Source organism: Natator depressus, chromosome 1 (assembly GCF_965152275.1).
Source record: "Natator depressus isolate rNatDep1 chromosome 1, rNatDep2.hap1, whole genome shotgun sequence".
Taxonomy (NCBI): domain Eukaryota; kingdom Metazoa; phylum Chordata; order Testudines; family Cheloniidae; genus Natator; species Natator depressus.
The window spans coordinates 61,472,951-61,487,280 of record NC_134234.1 but is presented as its reverse complement, the minus strand read 5'-3'; the positions used below and the strand labels follow the sequence as shown (position 1 = coordinate 61,487,280).

Here is a 14,330-nt window from a genome sequence, read left to right as displayed (position 1 = left end):
CCATGGCCAGTATTTAACTCCTTACTTCAGAATGAAAGGGTTTATTTAGAACCAAGTTATATTGACCAGAGGAAGAGATAATAGGAATATGAATTTCATTTATTTAATCAGACTTTTGTTGCATTGACACAGGCATCACCACATTTAGCCAGTGAGCAAAGAATATTTTTCATAAGCACAGTGTCGATTATGTGGATGGGATGAACTGAGAAGAGAGACAGTGTATTATCTATCTTACTGTAGTCTCTTCCCCTGGTCCATCTGCATGCTATAGCCTGAGGTGGTGACCACTTCTGTGGCTCCTCTGATAGGGCCTGCAGCCCTGTCAGTCCTTTATACCCCACTCTCCATTTGTATTGCATAATTCATGCTCCAAAGTGCACAGAAGGCTCACTGATCCAAGTATCAAGAGCATTCTCAGCTCTGAGGGGCAGCATCAGGGTAAGGTGAGGGACGCATTGCAGGGTACAAGGCTCTCTAAGAGGCACAGTCCCAAGAAAAGGTCTCTGTCTGGCCATCCTCTCTCCTTTTGGTGGCCAGAGCTAAACCTACATCTTAATTTATTTCCTACAAATTACATGAAGTAAATAAGAATCATGTTTCCTAGAATCAGCGTGGTAGTCTTTGCCATTTAATACAACAGCCTTCCTTGCCACAAAAGCACAGCAAAGTAATGAAAGGCAAAAGACCTCAGGTACATGCATGCAACGTAATTTGCGAATGAATGAAGACTGCGAACCCCCAAGCCCCACATCCCATTACCTCTCTAATGGACACTCACGCCGAGTTTAACATGCAGTAAAGAACAAAACAAAAGTTCTATGAAGAAACCAGACTTTGATTAACATTGTTTACCCTAGAGTCCAGTTGCTGCATGTAAGACCAAAGGTATTCTATATTGGCGCCGAAAGGATGGACATGAAGAAATGTGGATATGATACCTGTATTAAAACAAACACACCAGGTATTGAAATTACCTGAGGCAATATATTGTATGTCTAAACACAGTAGTTCTGAATAAGTCATTGCAAGTTTTTCAGTCTGCGTTACGATTCTTATATTTCGTACACAGTTCAACAAACAAAAGAGAACAGTACATTTTTAACACAGCCATAGTAACACGATAAACACAATCGCTCATCTTCAGAAATGACAGCAGTTAGCAAGTAAGTGACCAAGGTAATATACAGATGAATAAAGGGATTTCTAAACAAAGACTTGCTGGAAACATTTCAATTACCTATTTTATGCTTGATTTACCAATATATAATAGTAGATATTGGAATGGAAAAATTATTGCTTTTTCCCCTTCAGTGGAAGCTCTGTTGTGGAAACGTTTCATATAAACTGTGTCAGAAACTGCACTGCCTTGAATTTTTCTAATAATTACGCTGTTGCTAGTTATGATAAGTGTTTAATCCACATTACCCCAAAGTGCTGCTGAGAGAAGCACAAGTCCTTCCTGACATATTTACTTATTTTTTTTCCTTAAAAGGGAGCAAGCTCTGTCTTTCTTCATTGCAATTTACAAGATCATGTTAAAAGGTCTGGGAATAAAGGGCTGAGGAGGAGTCAGATACTAAATCTAGAGTTTTTTTTCCTGCAGTGGAAATCAAGTGTCAGCATAATAGTGACGAATCGAGAAAGCAGGATGTTGGATGTCAGCATTGCTATTAAAAGCATTATCCCATTTCTCCTCTACATGAACAGTGGGTATATGGAATGGTCATCAGCATGCATGTCACTAACTATTTGCTGAGAGTTGAATAGCAAGATTCAAATATATTTTCAGCTCCCTTTGGTTGAGTTTCTTAACTAATAAACCTTAAGGGGGTGGTTCTTTATTTTTAAGGCATAAACAGAGCAAGAGGAAAATGGTTACAAATTACAAAAATGGGTCACTGTGTCTTGTGAACTGCAGGCCACTCTGCTGATACTGACTGAAATAGAATCACCGTTAGGTTTCAGCGTTTCCCAAACACTGGCAACACTAGAAAAAGATAAGTAAAGCTTAACTCATTTTACACCTTTCCTTTTCCTCTTTCAGATTTTCAGTTATGTATGCAAATTCTAGTCCTGATCCTGCAAAAACTTACTTACATAGCGGGTCATCCCATGGAAATCAATGGAAATAGCCGTCCACAGTGTATAAACGTAAGCACACGTGTAAATCTTTGCAGGATCAAGGTCTCTGCCAATAATTGCAGAGATGGACCCAAACTAAATACCACTAAACTTTGACTGGATCTGTTGGAAATCCAAACCTGTATTCAGTCTTCAGTTTGCTAATGGCACCATCTTTGTTATAGATTGAACCAAAACTTCATACCCAAACACTTCCGTTTTGGGGTATTCAAAATCCAGATCTGATTTCTGTACCTATGGCCCATTTTTAATTAATGTAAATGAAATAAAAGGCTGCTTAAAAATATGCTTGTAATTATTGACTAGAGATGCATGATACCAACTTAGTAACTCAGCTTTTCTTAAGTGAATTTTAGTGCTTGTGAAATATTGACAATTCTAGAGAATGGGCAGATATAGGGCAAAGTCTCCGCCCACCAATCACCAATGTGCCTCATCCCTGATCTTGAAGGGAAAGAGTAATGTTGGGTTTCCATGCCCATGCAGTCCTTGGCTCCCATTAAGACCACCAGTTCTGATGATGGTTGTCTGATGTGGACATCTGACCATTAGGACCAGGACTGAGACCACATGCTCACTTCAAATGAGCCATGGGACAGCCATAAAGTGGTAACTACTTTAGATAATTACCAAAGTGGGCTGGATTCAAATAACTGGTCACTTAGTGGTGAAAAGCTCTACATAAAATTCCCAATATACCAAGTCATCTACCTCAATTTATCTATGAATAAATCAAAGGCATTCATTTATAGTTACAGTTAAAAGGAAGCCAAATGCTGGGACCGAAATTATGTATGGAATGTCTGATCCAAAATTAAAAAGAACCCAAACTAACAACCTTATATATCACAATCCATCCTCACTGTATCATGTCATGCCAGTCACAGTTCATTTCCTGGAATGGACCAATGCCCGTTACCTATAATTTCCCTTTAAAGTTTTTCATTAGGTATGCTAAAGTATTAACTGTCCTTGAGCTTTTTACCATACCTATTCTTGTCAGTAAACTGTCACCTAATGTAAAAAAAAAAAAAAAAGGAAACTGTTAAGGGCATCCTTATTTTGTTCAATATTGTTTCTGTTCCTTTCTCTTACACCCATTTTGTTAGTGCAATGGGTAGATCACCATTCACATTGTTCTATTCCATGAGACCCTGGAACAAGTAAATTCAGTCTCTATCTATTGTCACCTTACAAGCATAGAGGCAGATCCTGCAACTTGTCCTGCATAAGAAATGCTTATGTTAAAATTAGTAGGTCTTCATAGGTGAGTAAGGCTTAGTCATGCGAGTGAGCCTTGTCGAACTGGTCCTGTATCCCTTATGATCAAAACGTTTCTATTGATTCCATGTGGCTGTTCTGACTGTAACCCATGTGAACACATGGGAATGATAAGCAGCACAGTCTTTAGGTTCTAATTCCATTAAGTCAACCGCACACGTACATTAACAATAAACATTAGTTTCAAGGTTGCTTATTCCACAATAATTTTTTCCTAGTTGTTATATGCATTGATGAACTGAGTACTGAGTTGTCTTACCTATTAACAGCGCCTCTTTCTCTGATCTTAGACCTTGGCTTCGTTTCTCAGAATTTTTCTCTCTCTCTTGGTTGACCAATGCTACTGTCAACACATTGATTTCCTATGAAGTTTAAAAACAAAACAGGTGTTTATGTAGATTTCATTCATTTCAAGAAAAAACCTGCCTGCTGCTTTTTAACTCTCTCTATAAAAGATCATTACTTTAATTTACGGCTAAGGACAAAACAATTATAAATAATTGAGTTGTTTGCAGAATATTAAAGGCCTTTTTGAAGCACTGTTTCCCCAACTGCTGCAAGCAGAGCGATTTCCTGCATATAGTAGGTGCCAACTTTGTCACAGCTGCCTCTTTATTAGGCATGACAGACGGTACACACTAGAGAGGTTTAGAAAATTCCACTTTTACAGCAAGCAGAATGGGGACCTTATAACCTCCTAAGAAAATTTCAGAACAAAGACAACAACTAGGCAATATGGTTGGACTGTTATATTTACATGGCTTTTTGGCACTGAAGGAGGGATTTGACAGGCTGTGAATATTCCACATTTTTTAAATAAAAATCATTGTGACAAACTTTCTGCTCTGGTAATTGACTTACATTTTTAAAATTACCAGCATGACAAAAAGAGTTCGAAATGTGTGTGTGTGTTGGGGGGCATTGTTGGTTCCAAGAAGCAGCAATTACGGTAAAATCTTGATGGACAGTCACCTAAGTAGCTGTGTTTGGTCCAGCTGCTTCTCGGTAGGGCTGAGCACGAAATTGTTTTCCTGTCCTGTGAAATTTTTTAAAATATTCCTATCCCAAATTAGGACAGTCACAATTTTAGAAACCTTTGTGTCCCACAAATCCAATATTTTTTGATTTGGGTTAATTGAAAAATTTGGTTTTGATAATTTTGAAGTGATTTGTTTCAATTTTAGTCATTTTTTATTTAAATGTTTTTTACAAATTTTGAAACAAAAAGTGGCTTGGAACTAGAAAAAACTGAATTTTTCATTTAGAAAATGACAATTTCAAAATGATGTCTCAACAATTTTCATTTACAAAAAAAAATTAGAGTTGAGAAATTCCTGCAAAAAAAATTCTGTTTCAACTAATTGGCATTTTTTCGCAGGATTGTCAACCAGCTCTACTTCTTAAACAAGAAAATTATCTTGGCATTTACTAACTTGTAGTACTGTCATGCAAATAATAAATGATAACATCATCATCATCATCATCCCTGGGATGGATGACACTAATGACACTGCTCCAGATACAACCCACAGCTGAAGTAAGTACTAATCTGCTGCAGACTTTGGGCAACAAAAAGGAGAGGAGGAAGAATACTAATGAAAGCCTGTAAAATGTATCTATCTATGGATTCTGCAATGGGAGAGAAGGCCCGCTGAGCAGAATAATTGGGCTAGGAGGAAGATGAAGGAGAATACAGCATGAAGCTAGAGCAATGCAAGTCAGTAGAGACCGTATACATTAAGATATAATTTTTGTCTCCAAGGATATAAAAGCATTCTAAAAAGGGTAATTATGGAGAGGGAAGAGAGAGACCAACAAGATGGGCACTTGATAAAACAATCCCCCAAAACACCTGACTACCTTTTTTGGAAAGTTAGAAAGTTTTGTAGAGCGGTGATACAGGGAAAGAAACTCTACTCCCTTTGGCATTAGACAGCAGATGGTGTCTCATCTAATAGGCAGGTTTGAGGATGTGCAAAACCCTCGATATGATTTATGGAGCAGTGTTAATGGAGACTAGAGGAAGTCACAGGAAGTTGTTCTTGCTTGGATGGATGGTGGGGGGAGAAAGCAGGGAAACATTGGTAATCTTGCTAGTGACACAGAGGATGCTTAAAAAGCAGGTTGCAGGCACTTGAACAATTAAGAGTGAATGGGTTTACAGGAAATAAAATTCTTCTGTGCAAGACTTGCTGTCCCAGAGAAGATGATAAAATGGATGAACGGAGCTATTTGTATGCATTTGATGGCCAATATGGCCAAGTCTGGCTTAGGGATTCATGCCATAGCAAAAAGAGGGCAGCTAAGAACTGTCAAAGGAGGCAGTAGCAACATTGGTAGGAACCAGGAGTTGAAGGAAAAGGAAATGGCCCTGTTCATATTTGAAAAAAAAAATTCACCTGCAACTCATCCAACATTTGCACTTGCAATTATAATATGAGTGAAAATCTTACTAATTACGTGTCTAACTATTGTATATGCTTCAGACGCAAATTTGGTAGTTGGGTCTGAAGCCACTAAGATTTGCATCCACACAGTTCACTTGTGGGCAGGAGAAAAAATGGTGCATTTTTTGCAGGCACAAATTGTGTCTGCAAACAGGAAAATTACATGTCAGCCTGGCTGGACATTTACTTGAAGAGTGCTGGACCAGGCTACAACTAACTGGAAGGATCATGGGTTACAGAGTGACAGATGTTTCACCCCTGTGACATAAGCAGCTGCTGCCAGCAACCAGCAGTCTCTGTAGCACTGTTGGAGAAACACTGCACTAGAGTATCTCCATTTTCCAGTACAGCTTTGTTCCACCCTTAGTTCAGAGGCCATTTCTACTTGGCAGATGTTAGTTTCTGGGCCTTTATGCAGTCCCCTTTACCAGGTTTCATTATAACAGAAATAGTTTGCAACCATCTGTCTGTTACTGCAATAAAGGTGAAGAGTGTGGCTGAGCATGGAGAAATTAGTATTCATTAGAAGTGAAATGACCTTGGAAGGACTAAATGGAATATGTGGCTGTCATAAGCCAGGTTAAATAGCACTTGGAAGCCATTAGGGACATGGCCCCAGGAGTATTCATGAGTCACAAATTTCATCAGGTAACTGTAGAACATGGATGCATGACTAGAGTGCTACAGCTAAGGACAGACTACATATAAGGCAAACCTTTCTGCTCAGCGTGGATGGAGTCATTCCTTATGGTGCTAGCACAATTACCAAAAAAAGGGACCTTTTGGTGTAAGTGGGGCCAGAGTATCACTTTAATTTTTTCTCAAGCAGATGATGAAAGGACTTGAATTCCCCTCCCCCACTTTGGTCCAAACGTTGTTAGCGAGCTGGGCCTGGGCTGAGGGGGCACGATTCCTCCGAGTCTGCAGATGCTTCACTTTTGGGGCTCCATGGTTTTGGATCAAATCAGTGGAGAGTCACTCTCGGTTGCAAGTCTGCAGGGATATTTCTAGGTAAAGTAATGCTGACATTCAGTCATTATCTCACACAGGGTCCCACTCCACACACACAGGCTTTGGGCCCATCTACAGGCAGAGAACTAATAAGAGCCTGGCTCCTAAGGGAGCTGTGCTGCCAAAGGGAATACAGGGCCCCTAAGGAGTAGTGGGGCGATGCTGGGTCTCCATGCAGATTTCTTGTGGGTACCCCGAGAATCATGGGATTTCTCTGCAGCTCATGAGATTTCAGCAGGGTAGGTCTCTGTCCCCTGCCCACTCTGTGTGACAAAACTCTCCTTCCCCTCTGCAGCATGATTTTGAAGAAGCTTGTGGAGTTTCCCAATTCTCCCATAGTTTTTTTCCCCCCACAGGAAAGCATGACATCACCCTTGGCATTAAATTGCCAGACAGCATATCACTGATATGATCAAACTATGGCCATTCCCTGCACTAATGCAAAGGGGTGAGATGGATGTAAAGAGCCTTCCTCCTCACACACACACCCACGTGCCCTCTTCCCTTGGGCTTAGCAAATACAGAAGCCCATGCATTTCCATGCATGCAAGGACATCCCTGTGCATGTTAATCACTCCAAAGAAGTGGGGAATAGGTAGGGACATGGAACGTGCCCTCCCCTGGTACTCTTCCCTGCACACACTAGTCTACAGAGCTTTCTAAGGCTGGTACAGTAGCTCAGTTCCTCTCTACTTTACCCCTTACTCAGGGCTGTGCTTGACAGGTAACATTTGGACCTTAACGTCTGTGACTTTCCATATACTGTTTGGAATATGGATTGGTTGTGTGATCAGTCTGCAAAATTCAAATACCCAGAGAGTTTAAAAAGCCTCTGACATATTTGGGTAATCCAAAGGTTTGAAAATTGTCTGAAAACCTGGGGGGAAACTATTGCTTATGGAGCATCTGGAAAATGCCTGTTCCCTGTGGCGTGGAGTGGGAGGATTCTGCTGAATTTTGTGGGGCATGGAGAATATTACGCTTTGTGACGCACCCAGTAAAAGGTACACTTTGTGTGAGGTCACAGCACGTTTTGACATTTATACTGATGATACAAAGCCCGATTAACAGCTGTTTTGTGCAATTATGCCAACAGTAGCAGGAGAAGGGGAAGCAGAAAAGGACATTACGAGGTGTCTGGCAGTGCGGGGCACACAGGGAGCAACTGCAGAGGGCTGGCTGTGCATAAGCAGTTTGCTACCCTTTCTTATCAGCCCCAAGCTTTCTCTGAAGAAAGATGAGGAGGAGAGAAAAAGCTGTGTATCTGAAACAAAAGCAAGAGGCACGCAGGCCATCCAGAGCAGGGTGGAGATACGGTTAGGCATGTGAAGAAAAGGCAATTTATATTTTTGAAGGTGAAAAAAATACACAGAGCCAAATTCTGCTGTCCTCAGTTGAGCAAAACTGTTACCGATGCCTATAGAAGTTTTGCTTGGTTAAGGACTGCAGAATTCAGCCTCAGATTTTAAACATATGGGTGAAATTCTGCTCATTTATACCCATGCAATCCTAGTCATCTCATTGTAACAATGATTAGAATTTGGCCTACAGTAGGAAGATCACCTGTTTTCTACAGTATATTTCTTCTTATGTGGGGAAGAGACCTCAATATTAATGCAGACATAGATTAATACGATTGGTTTCAGAGTAACAGCCGTGTTAGTCTGTATTCGCAAACAGAAAAGGAGGACTTGTGGCACCTCAGAGACTAACCAATTTATTTGAGCATGAGCTTTCGTGAGCTTTTGGTGGAGAATTGCGAAAGGGGGAATATTGGTAAAAAACCTCAGTTATTGTAAATATTGGTGTGCACACCGCCAGCTCTAGTGAGCTAGGCATTTCTATTAGGTTAACCAGACCTGCTGGCCTCCGAGAAGGTAGCAGGGGACCTGCTGGCCTCCAAGAAGGTAGCAGGAAAAACAGATTAAACCAGACCTGCTGGCCTCCGAGAAGGTAGCAGGGGACCTGCTGGCCTCCGAGAAGGTAGCAGGAAAAACAGATTAAACCAGACCTGCTGGCCTCCGAGAAGGTAGCAGGGGACCTGCTGGCCTCCGAGAAGGTAGCAGGGAAGAACAGATTAAACTAGACCTGCTGGCCTCCGAGAAGGTAGCAGGGAAAACAGATTAAACCAGACCTGCTGGCCTCCGAGAAGGTAGCAGGGGACCTGCTGGCCTCCGAGAAGGTAGCAGGGAAGAACAGGTTAACCGGACCGGCTGGCCTCCGAGAAGGTAGCAGGGAGAAATAGGTTAACCAGACCTGCTGGCCTCCGGGAAGGTAGCAGGGGACCTGCTGGCCTCCGGGAAGGTAGCAGGGGAAAAACGCATAGATTAAGCTATGATTTCAGAATCTAGGCTGTGTCACTTGCTAAGTAATACCAGCAGTGACAAAGAGATTGAAATATCCATGTTAAGATGTTTAAAAGAAAACAGGGTAAGCCAGTACCAGAGGGAGGAATGGAGTCAGAAGGAACTCCAACCTCACCTTTTGTTAAAGAAATTACACCTTTTAAACAAAACCTTCAAAAATTTGGGCACAGTCCTTGGACTAAACAAGCCCTAGCTGATCTCTGCACTATTTCGGACCTAGAGGATAGATTGGCTCAGTATATCCTCATATACAAACCTTCTAGTGCTGCCAAAAGAGATGCAGCAGCAATTTGGTTGTTGTGTGAGGCATGTAAGGATTCTTCCCTCCGCTTGTCTTCATGTAAAGAGGAAAAGGCACAAACGGAAAAGGGAGCAGACAATTGGAAGGTGCTGGCTACAAATACCCAAAGCCAGCTGAAAATAGTGAAAGAGGCACTCCAGGAATACAAAAAGAGTGAAAAAGTTAACTCTGCAGAGGCTGGAGGGAGGCAGCTAAAGGGGGAGAAGGTCCTATGTATGGCACCCCCAGGCATAATTACAAAGATAAAGAGTTAAAAAAAAAAAAAAAAGTTAACTCTGCAGAGGCTGGAGGGAATTAAGCAGCTAAACTTTGTGAAAATGTTAAAAAGGAAAAAAAAAAGTGTTAGAGAAAGAGCATTCTTGGTTTCTTTGCAGCCATTCTGAGGGAAAAATGGGCCCTTTTCCAGAGGAATGTCTGTAAATTAGCCAGGCAAAAATAAACTGATTAAAATCATTTGACTGGACAATTTAGTCAAATTTGCTAAAAGAACATAAGAGGGTTCTATTGGAACTTAGCTGCCTCAAATGTATAAAGGGAATGTAAGATGTAAAAAAACCAGAGCAGTGTGGAAGGGATGTTAAAGAAAATGTGTATGTATCTATCTCTGTGTGTGTAAATATGTAAAGTTCTAAGGACCAGTTGGTTTTGTTTTAAATAATGCCACTAAAAATCCATTTGACTCTTTAATTCAAAGTTGCAAAACTGACAGACCTTTTTGCTAGACACAGGTAATTAGTGTTGTTTGGCTTTGGGATTTGGCATTTAACCCTTAAAAGGTAACTCAATGCTTTACAAAATTTAAAATGTTTTTAAGTTGTGGCTGCAGCAGTGCAGTCAAAATCAGGAGAATATAAAAAAAAAACAAAAAAAACTCTGGATTCTTTTTGTTTGTTTGTTTTTGTAACAAAATAGCAGATGAGAGTTGTAGTAAAAAAAAAAAAAAAATTAAAAAAAGACAGTGCCCCTCTGAAGCAACAGCAGGGGTGAGGTGCACAAAACAAAAAGAAGCAATGTGAGAAACACTGAGTCTTAAAATGGCTCTGAGTAATCAGACTGTCACTTTGATAAAGGTACATGAAACCTCTGTAAGCAAAAAAAGAAATAGTGACACCTTATGTAAAAATGGATCTGGATAATGTTATAGAAGTTAAACTATGGAAGGAATGTGAATTTGCCCCAGAACATGTGCAGGGTATATTGTAGAAGGGGCAAAAGAAATGCAAACATACCATGCTACTTAATTAAAATGCTATTAGGGCTCCAAAGGGAGCCACAATAGGTTGGGTTTTCTTTTTCAGATTGCTGTGTGTTTTGGAAGCAGAAGTTAAAAGTAATCAAAACTCTGGTGAAAGTTGATGGTGTCCCTTTTAGTGAGCTGCTGATGGCTTTAAATCCAAAAGCAGGAAGCTTCTGTGAAAATGCAAATTACCTAAATGATAAAGGAAGGAAAGAATTAGCAGCACAAAGGAGCTGCAGATAAAGGACATACCTGGTCAGCAAACAAATTGTCTAAATAAAAGGCATGGGATAACAAGATAATTTTAATAAATTTAATGATAATAAGTATCCCTGTAACAATGTATAGTGTGTATGATTTTTGGAAAAACCCTTTAACGTCGTATGGTAATGATGCTTCTCAGTTATTACCTGTAAATAAAACTTAAAGCTTAACACAGCAGGAAAAACATTATTAACTTGGTTTGCAGTATAAGAAGGAAAACTCAGGGATTTAATGACTAAACAGTGGGATAATTTCCCCATAACCCTTAAAAGATAAAAGCCATTGAAACCTGGCCTGCCTATAGAACAAAAACAGGAAAATGTGGGGGCAATTCCTCTGTTTTGCCTGCAATCAGAAAGGGTATTTGTAAAAGAAATATTTTAAGCAATAATCTGCCACCCCAAAAGGGGTAGAAACATGTTCTTTTTGTCTTTCAGAAAATCAGGAAAAGCTAATGCCAGCTGAAAAGCAACCCAAAACCATGAATCTACTGTCACAATAGAAATTGTGTTTTGTGTTCTATGTTTTGTCTTGTTGCTAGCACTGTTGTGTGTTAAAAAAAAAAAAAAAAAGATACTGAAGACCTGCAGGAACTTAAAAATAAATTAAGCTCTCTGTCCCAGCTACAGGACAGCCTGATACAAAAACAAGTACATGCCAACGTAGACTTGGTCCAAATTGGTCTGGGTAACCTAAAAGGCCGATGGAATCTTTAGTAATGGCTTAATACTACCACATGGCTTATCCATTAAAAAAAAAAATATTAGAAATAGGAAACTACACAGCCATAGCTCTGGGATGCACTGAAATGCAGATACTTGCACGAGCTACTTTGGAACACAAAATGTTCTGCGTCATATTGGGAAATATTAAGGGTTTGATGCATTTGTTAAAACAAAGAAAGAGATCATTGTTTGACACTTATCAACATGAATGGATGCAATATGTTTCCAGTATTGTGAAACCAGACTTGTTAATGGGAGAAATTGTTGTCAAAATTGCACACCAACAGTCCCTGGAGGCAAAGGTATTGAAGGTTAACCCACACCCCATATTACACATGGGATCCTTCTGGCTACCCTGGACCTTGAGCCAGTGGGCTGGGGAGGGAGGGAAGCTATTGGACACTAGAGGTTGTACCGAATGGACTCCTCAAAAGTGGGTGTGCCTCACCTTGCCTGTTGCCCCAGAACCTTGTAGTAAAGATACATCACTAGGATCGTGTATGTGGCATGAATTGGAATCACAAACTCAAATTGCCTCACAGTACCTTCTCTTGAATAGGCTACATAGAAAGTGACACTGACGATTATAAATCTTAGTGTCAAAAGGGGGATTATGTTGGATCATATTAAAGAAGTTCTGTATTAAAATCACAAATGAGTTTGATTCCCCATAGTTTAAATTCCAGGGTATTACTAATTAAGAGGTCTCTTGGGTTTTGGTACTGTTTCTCTCCCTCTATGTGTGAAACTTGCAAGCTGCTAATTGTGTTAGTACATTCTAAGACAGAGTCTGTTCTCAAAGCAATTCACAGAGACTCAAAGCAATACTCTAACAACAGAAACAGCACCCAGAGACTCCTCGCCCTTTTGTTGTATTAACAATTGTGATTAAAATAGAGATAGAGGATGTATGTGGATGGATGCTTGGTGTGGATAATAACTGAATGATCAGGGAGGTGCCAGCCTAAGAATCCAGTGTCCATCGGCTGAAGAAGGCGTCAAGTGGAAATAACCAGAGGACCCCCGGAGGGCAGACTGGAATCCACCCAACAGCCTCAAGAATGGGAGAACCAAAGAACAAGATAACATCTAGCAGCACGGAGCCGTCAGGAATGTGCCATCTGCTGATTGATTCAGCAACAGCATGATGAAGCAATTCCCACAGACTGGCCTAGGAAGAAATTCCTATAAAAAGAGACTCTAAAAAGTGAGAACTTTGGGGTCTGATTCTGCAAACCAACTTCCAGGAGCTTCAGATGAGCATCTGACAAGGCCCTGCTCCCTCCTCATGTCCAGGCCACCTGGCCAGTGGCTTGGCATGAGCAACTCTAAGGCTGGTAACTATGATGACAACCTTGCAGAACCTGTGTGTGTGTGTGTGTGTGTGTGTGTGAATGTGTGAATGTGTGAATAAATATGAGATTGAATGGAATGTTATAGCTATAACTAACTGCTTACTATGATAACAACCTTGCAGAACCTGTGTGTGTGTGTGTGTGTGTTTGTATGAATGAATGAGTGAATAAAGATGAGATTGAATGGAATGTTACAGCTGTAATTAACTGCTTACTATGATTCTTTCTGTATTCACAATAAATGTGGTATTTTGCCTTTTTCCCTTTAATAAGATCCTGCTGGTTTTTAATTTATTGGTACAACACAGCCGTGTTAGTCTGTATTCGCAAACAGAAAAGGAGGACTTGTGGCACCTCAGAGACTAACCAATTTATTTGAGCATGAGCTTTCGTGAGCTACAGCTCACTTCATCGGATGCATACTGTGGAAATTGCAGAAGACATTATATACACAGATATATATATATAATGTATATAATGTCTTCTGCAATTTCCACAGTATGCATCCGATGAAGTGAGCTGTAGCTCACGAAAGCTCATGCTCAAATAAATTGGTTAGCCTCTAAGGTGCCACAAGTCCTCCTTTTCTTTTTATTAATACGATTATAACTTAATTTCAAACTTGTTTTCACCTTTCCTAAATATTAAGATATAGCAACAAGAATGTTATAGCCAGGCTGCTTGGAAATACAACAATACATATATTTAGCTATTTATGTTACAAAGTGTTAGAGCTAATCAAAGAAATTCCAGAAGGTTTCTGCTTTTATCTCTCTAGGACAAGCCAACATTACAAAGACAGACCATTCATGTTTTAAGTAGAGTAAAAAGGAACGTAGGGTGTGTTATCAGAGCCATAAATATACTTGTAAAGTGAGCCTACACCAACTCCTTCTTTTCTTTTCAAAGGAAAACTTGAGTTTAAACCTACACAAAGAATTCCAGAAATATCCTTATTGAAACTGATTTATTTTGTAAACACCCTAAAGTCTTTTTTCTTTGAACTTGGGGAACATTTATGGTGGGAAATGTTTTGCCGAAGATATTGGTTACTTCCAACTCACGTTTCCACTTAAAGATGAAAACCTTTGCTGTTTCTCAAATGTTTAAGATGGCATAAGCTTTCAAAATGTATATTGGCAAATATGTTATATCTAAATGTAAACCTTCATATAATAACTGCCTGATAGCATTGTTG

At 40.0% G+C, this 14,330-nt stretch overlaps 1 protein-coding gene across 2 annotated transcripts in view; it reads right to left on the bottom strand.

Moving 5' to 3' along the window:
• ENOX1 (ecto-NOX disulfide-thiol exchanger 1) overlaps positions 1-14,330 on the bottom strand; it is a 499,678-nt gene that overhangs the window by 6,452 nt on the left and 478,896 nt on the right. For both annotated transcript variants that reach the window (XM_074961330.1, XM_074961339.1), the window contains 2 exons: positions 3,686-3,788; positions 856-941 (listed from right to left, as the gene is read on the bottom strand). In XM_074961330.1, coding sequence (XP_074817431.1) covers positions 856-941; positions 3,686-3,788 — 189 coding nt within the window. The remainder of the gene's footprint in view (positions 1-855; positions 942-3,685; positions 3,789-14,330) is intronic.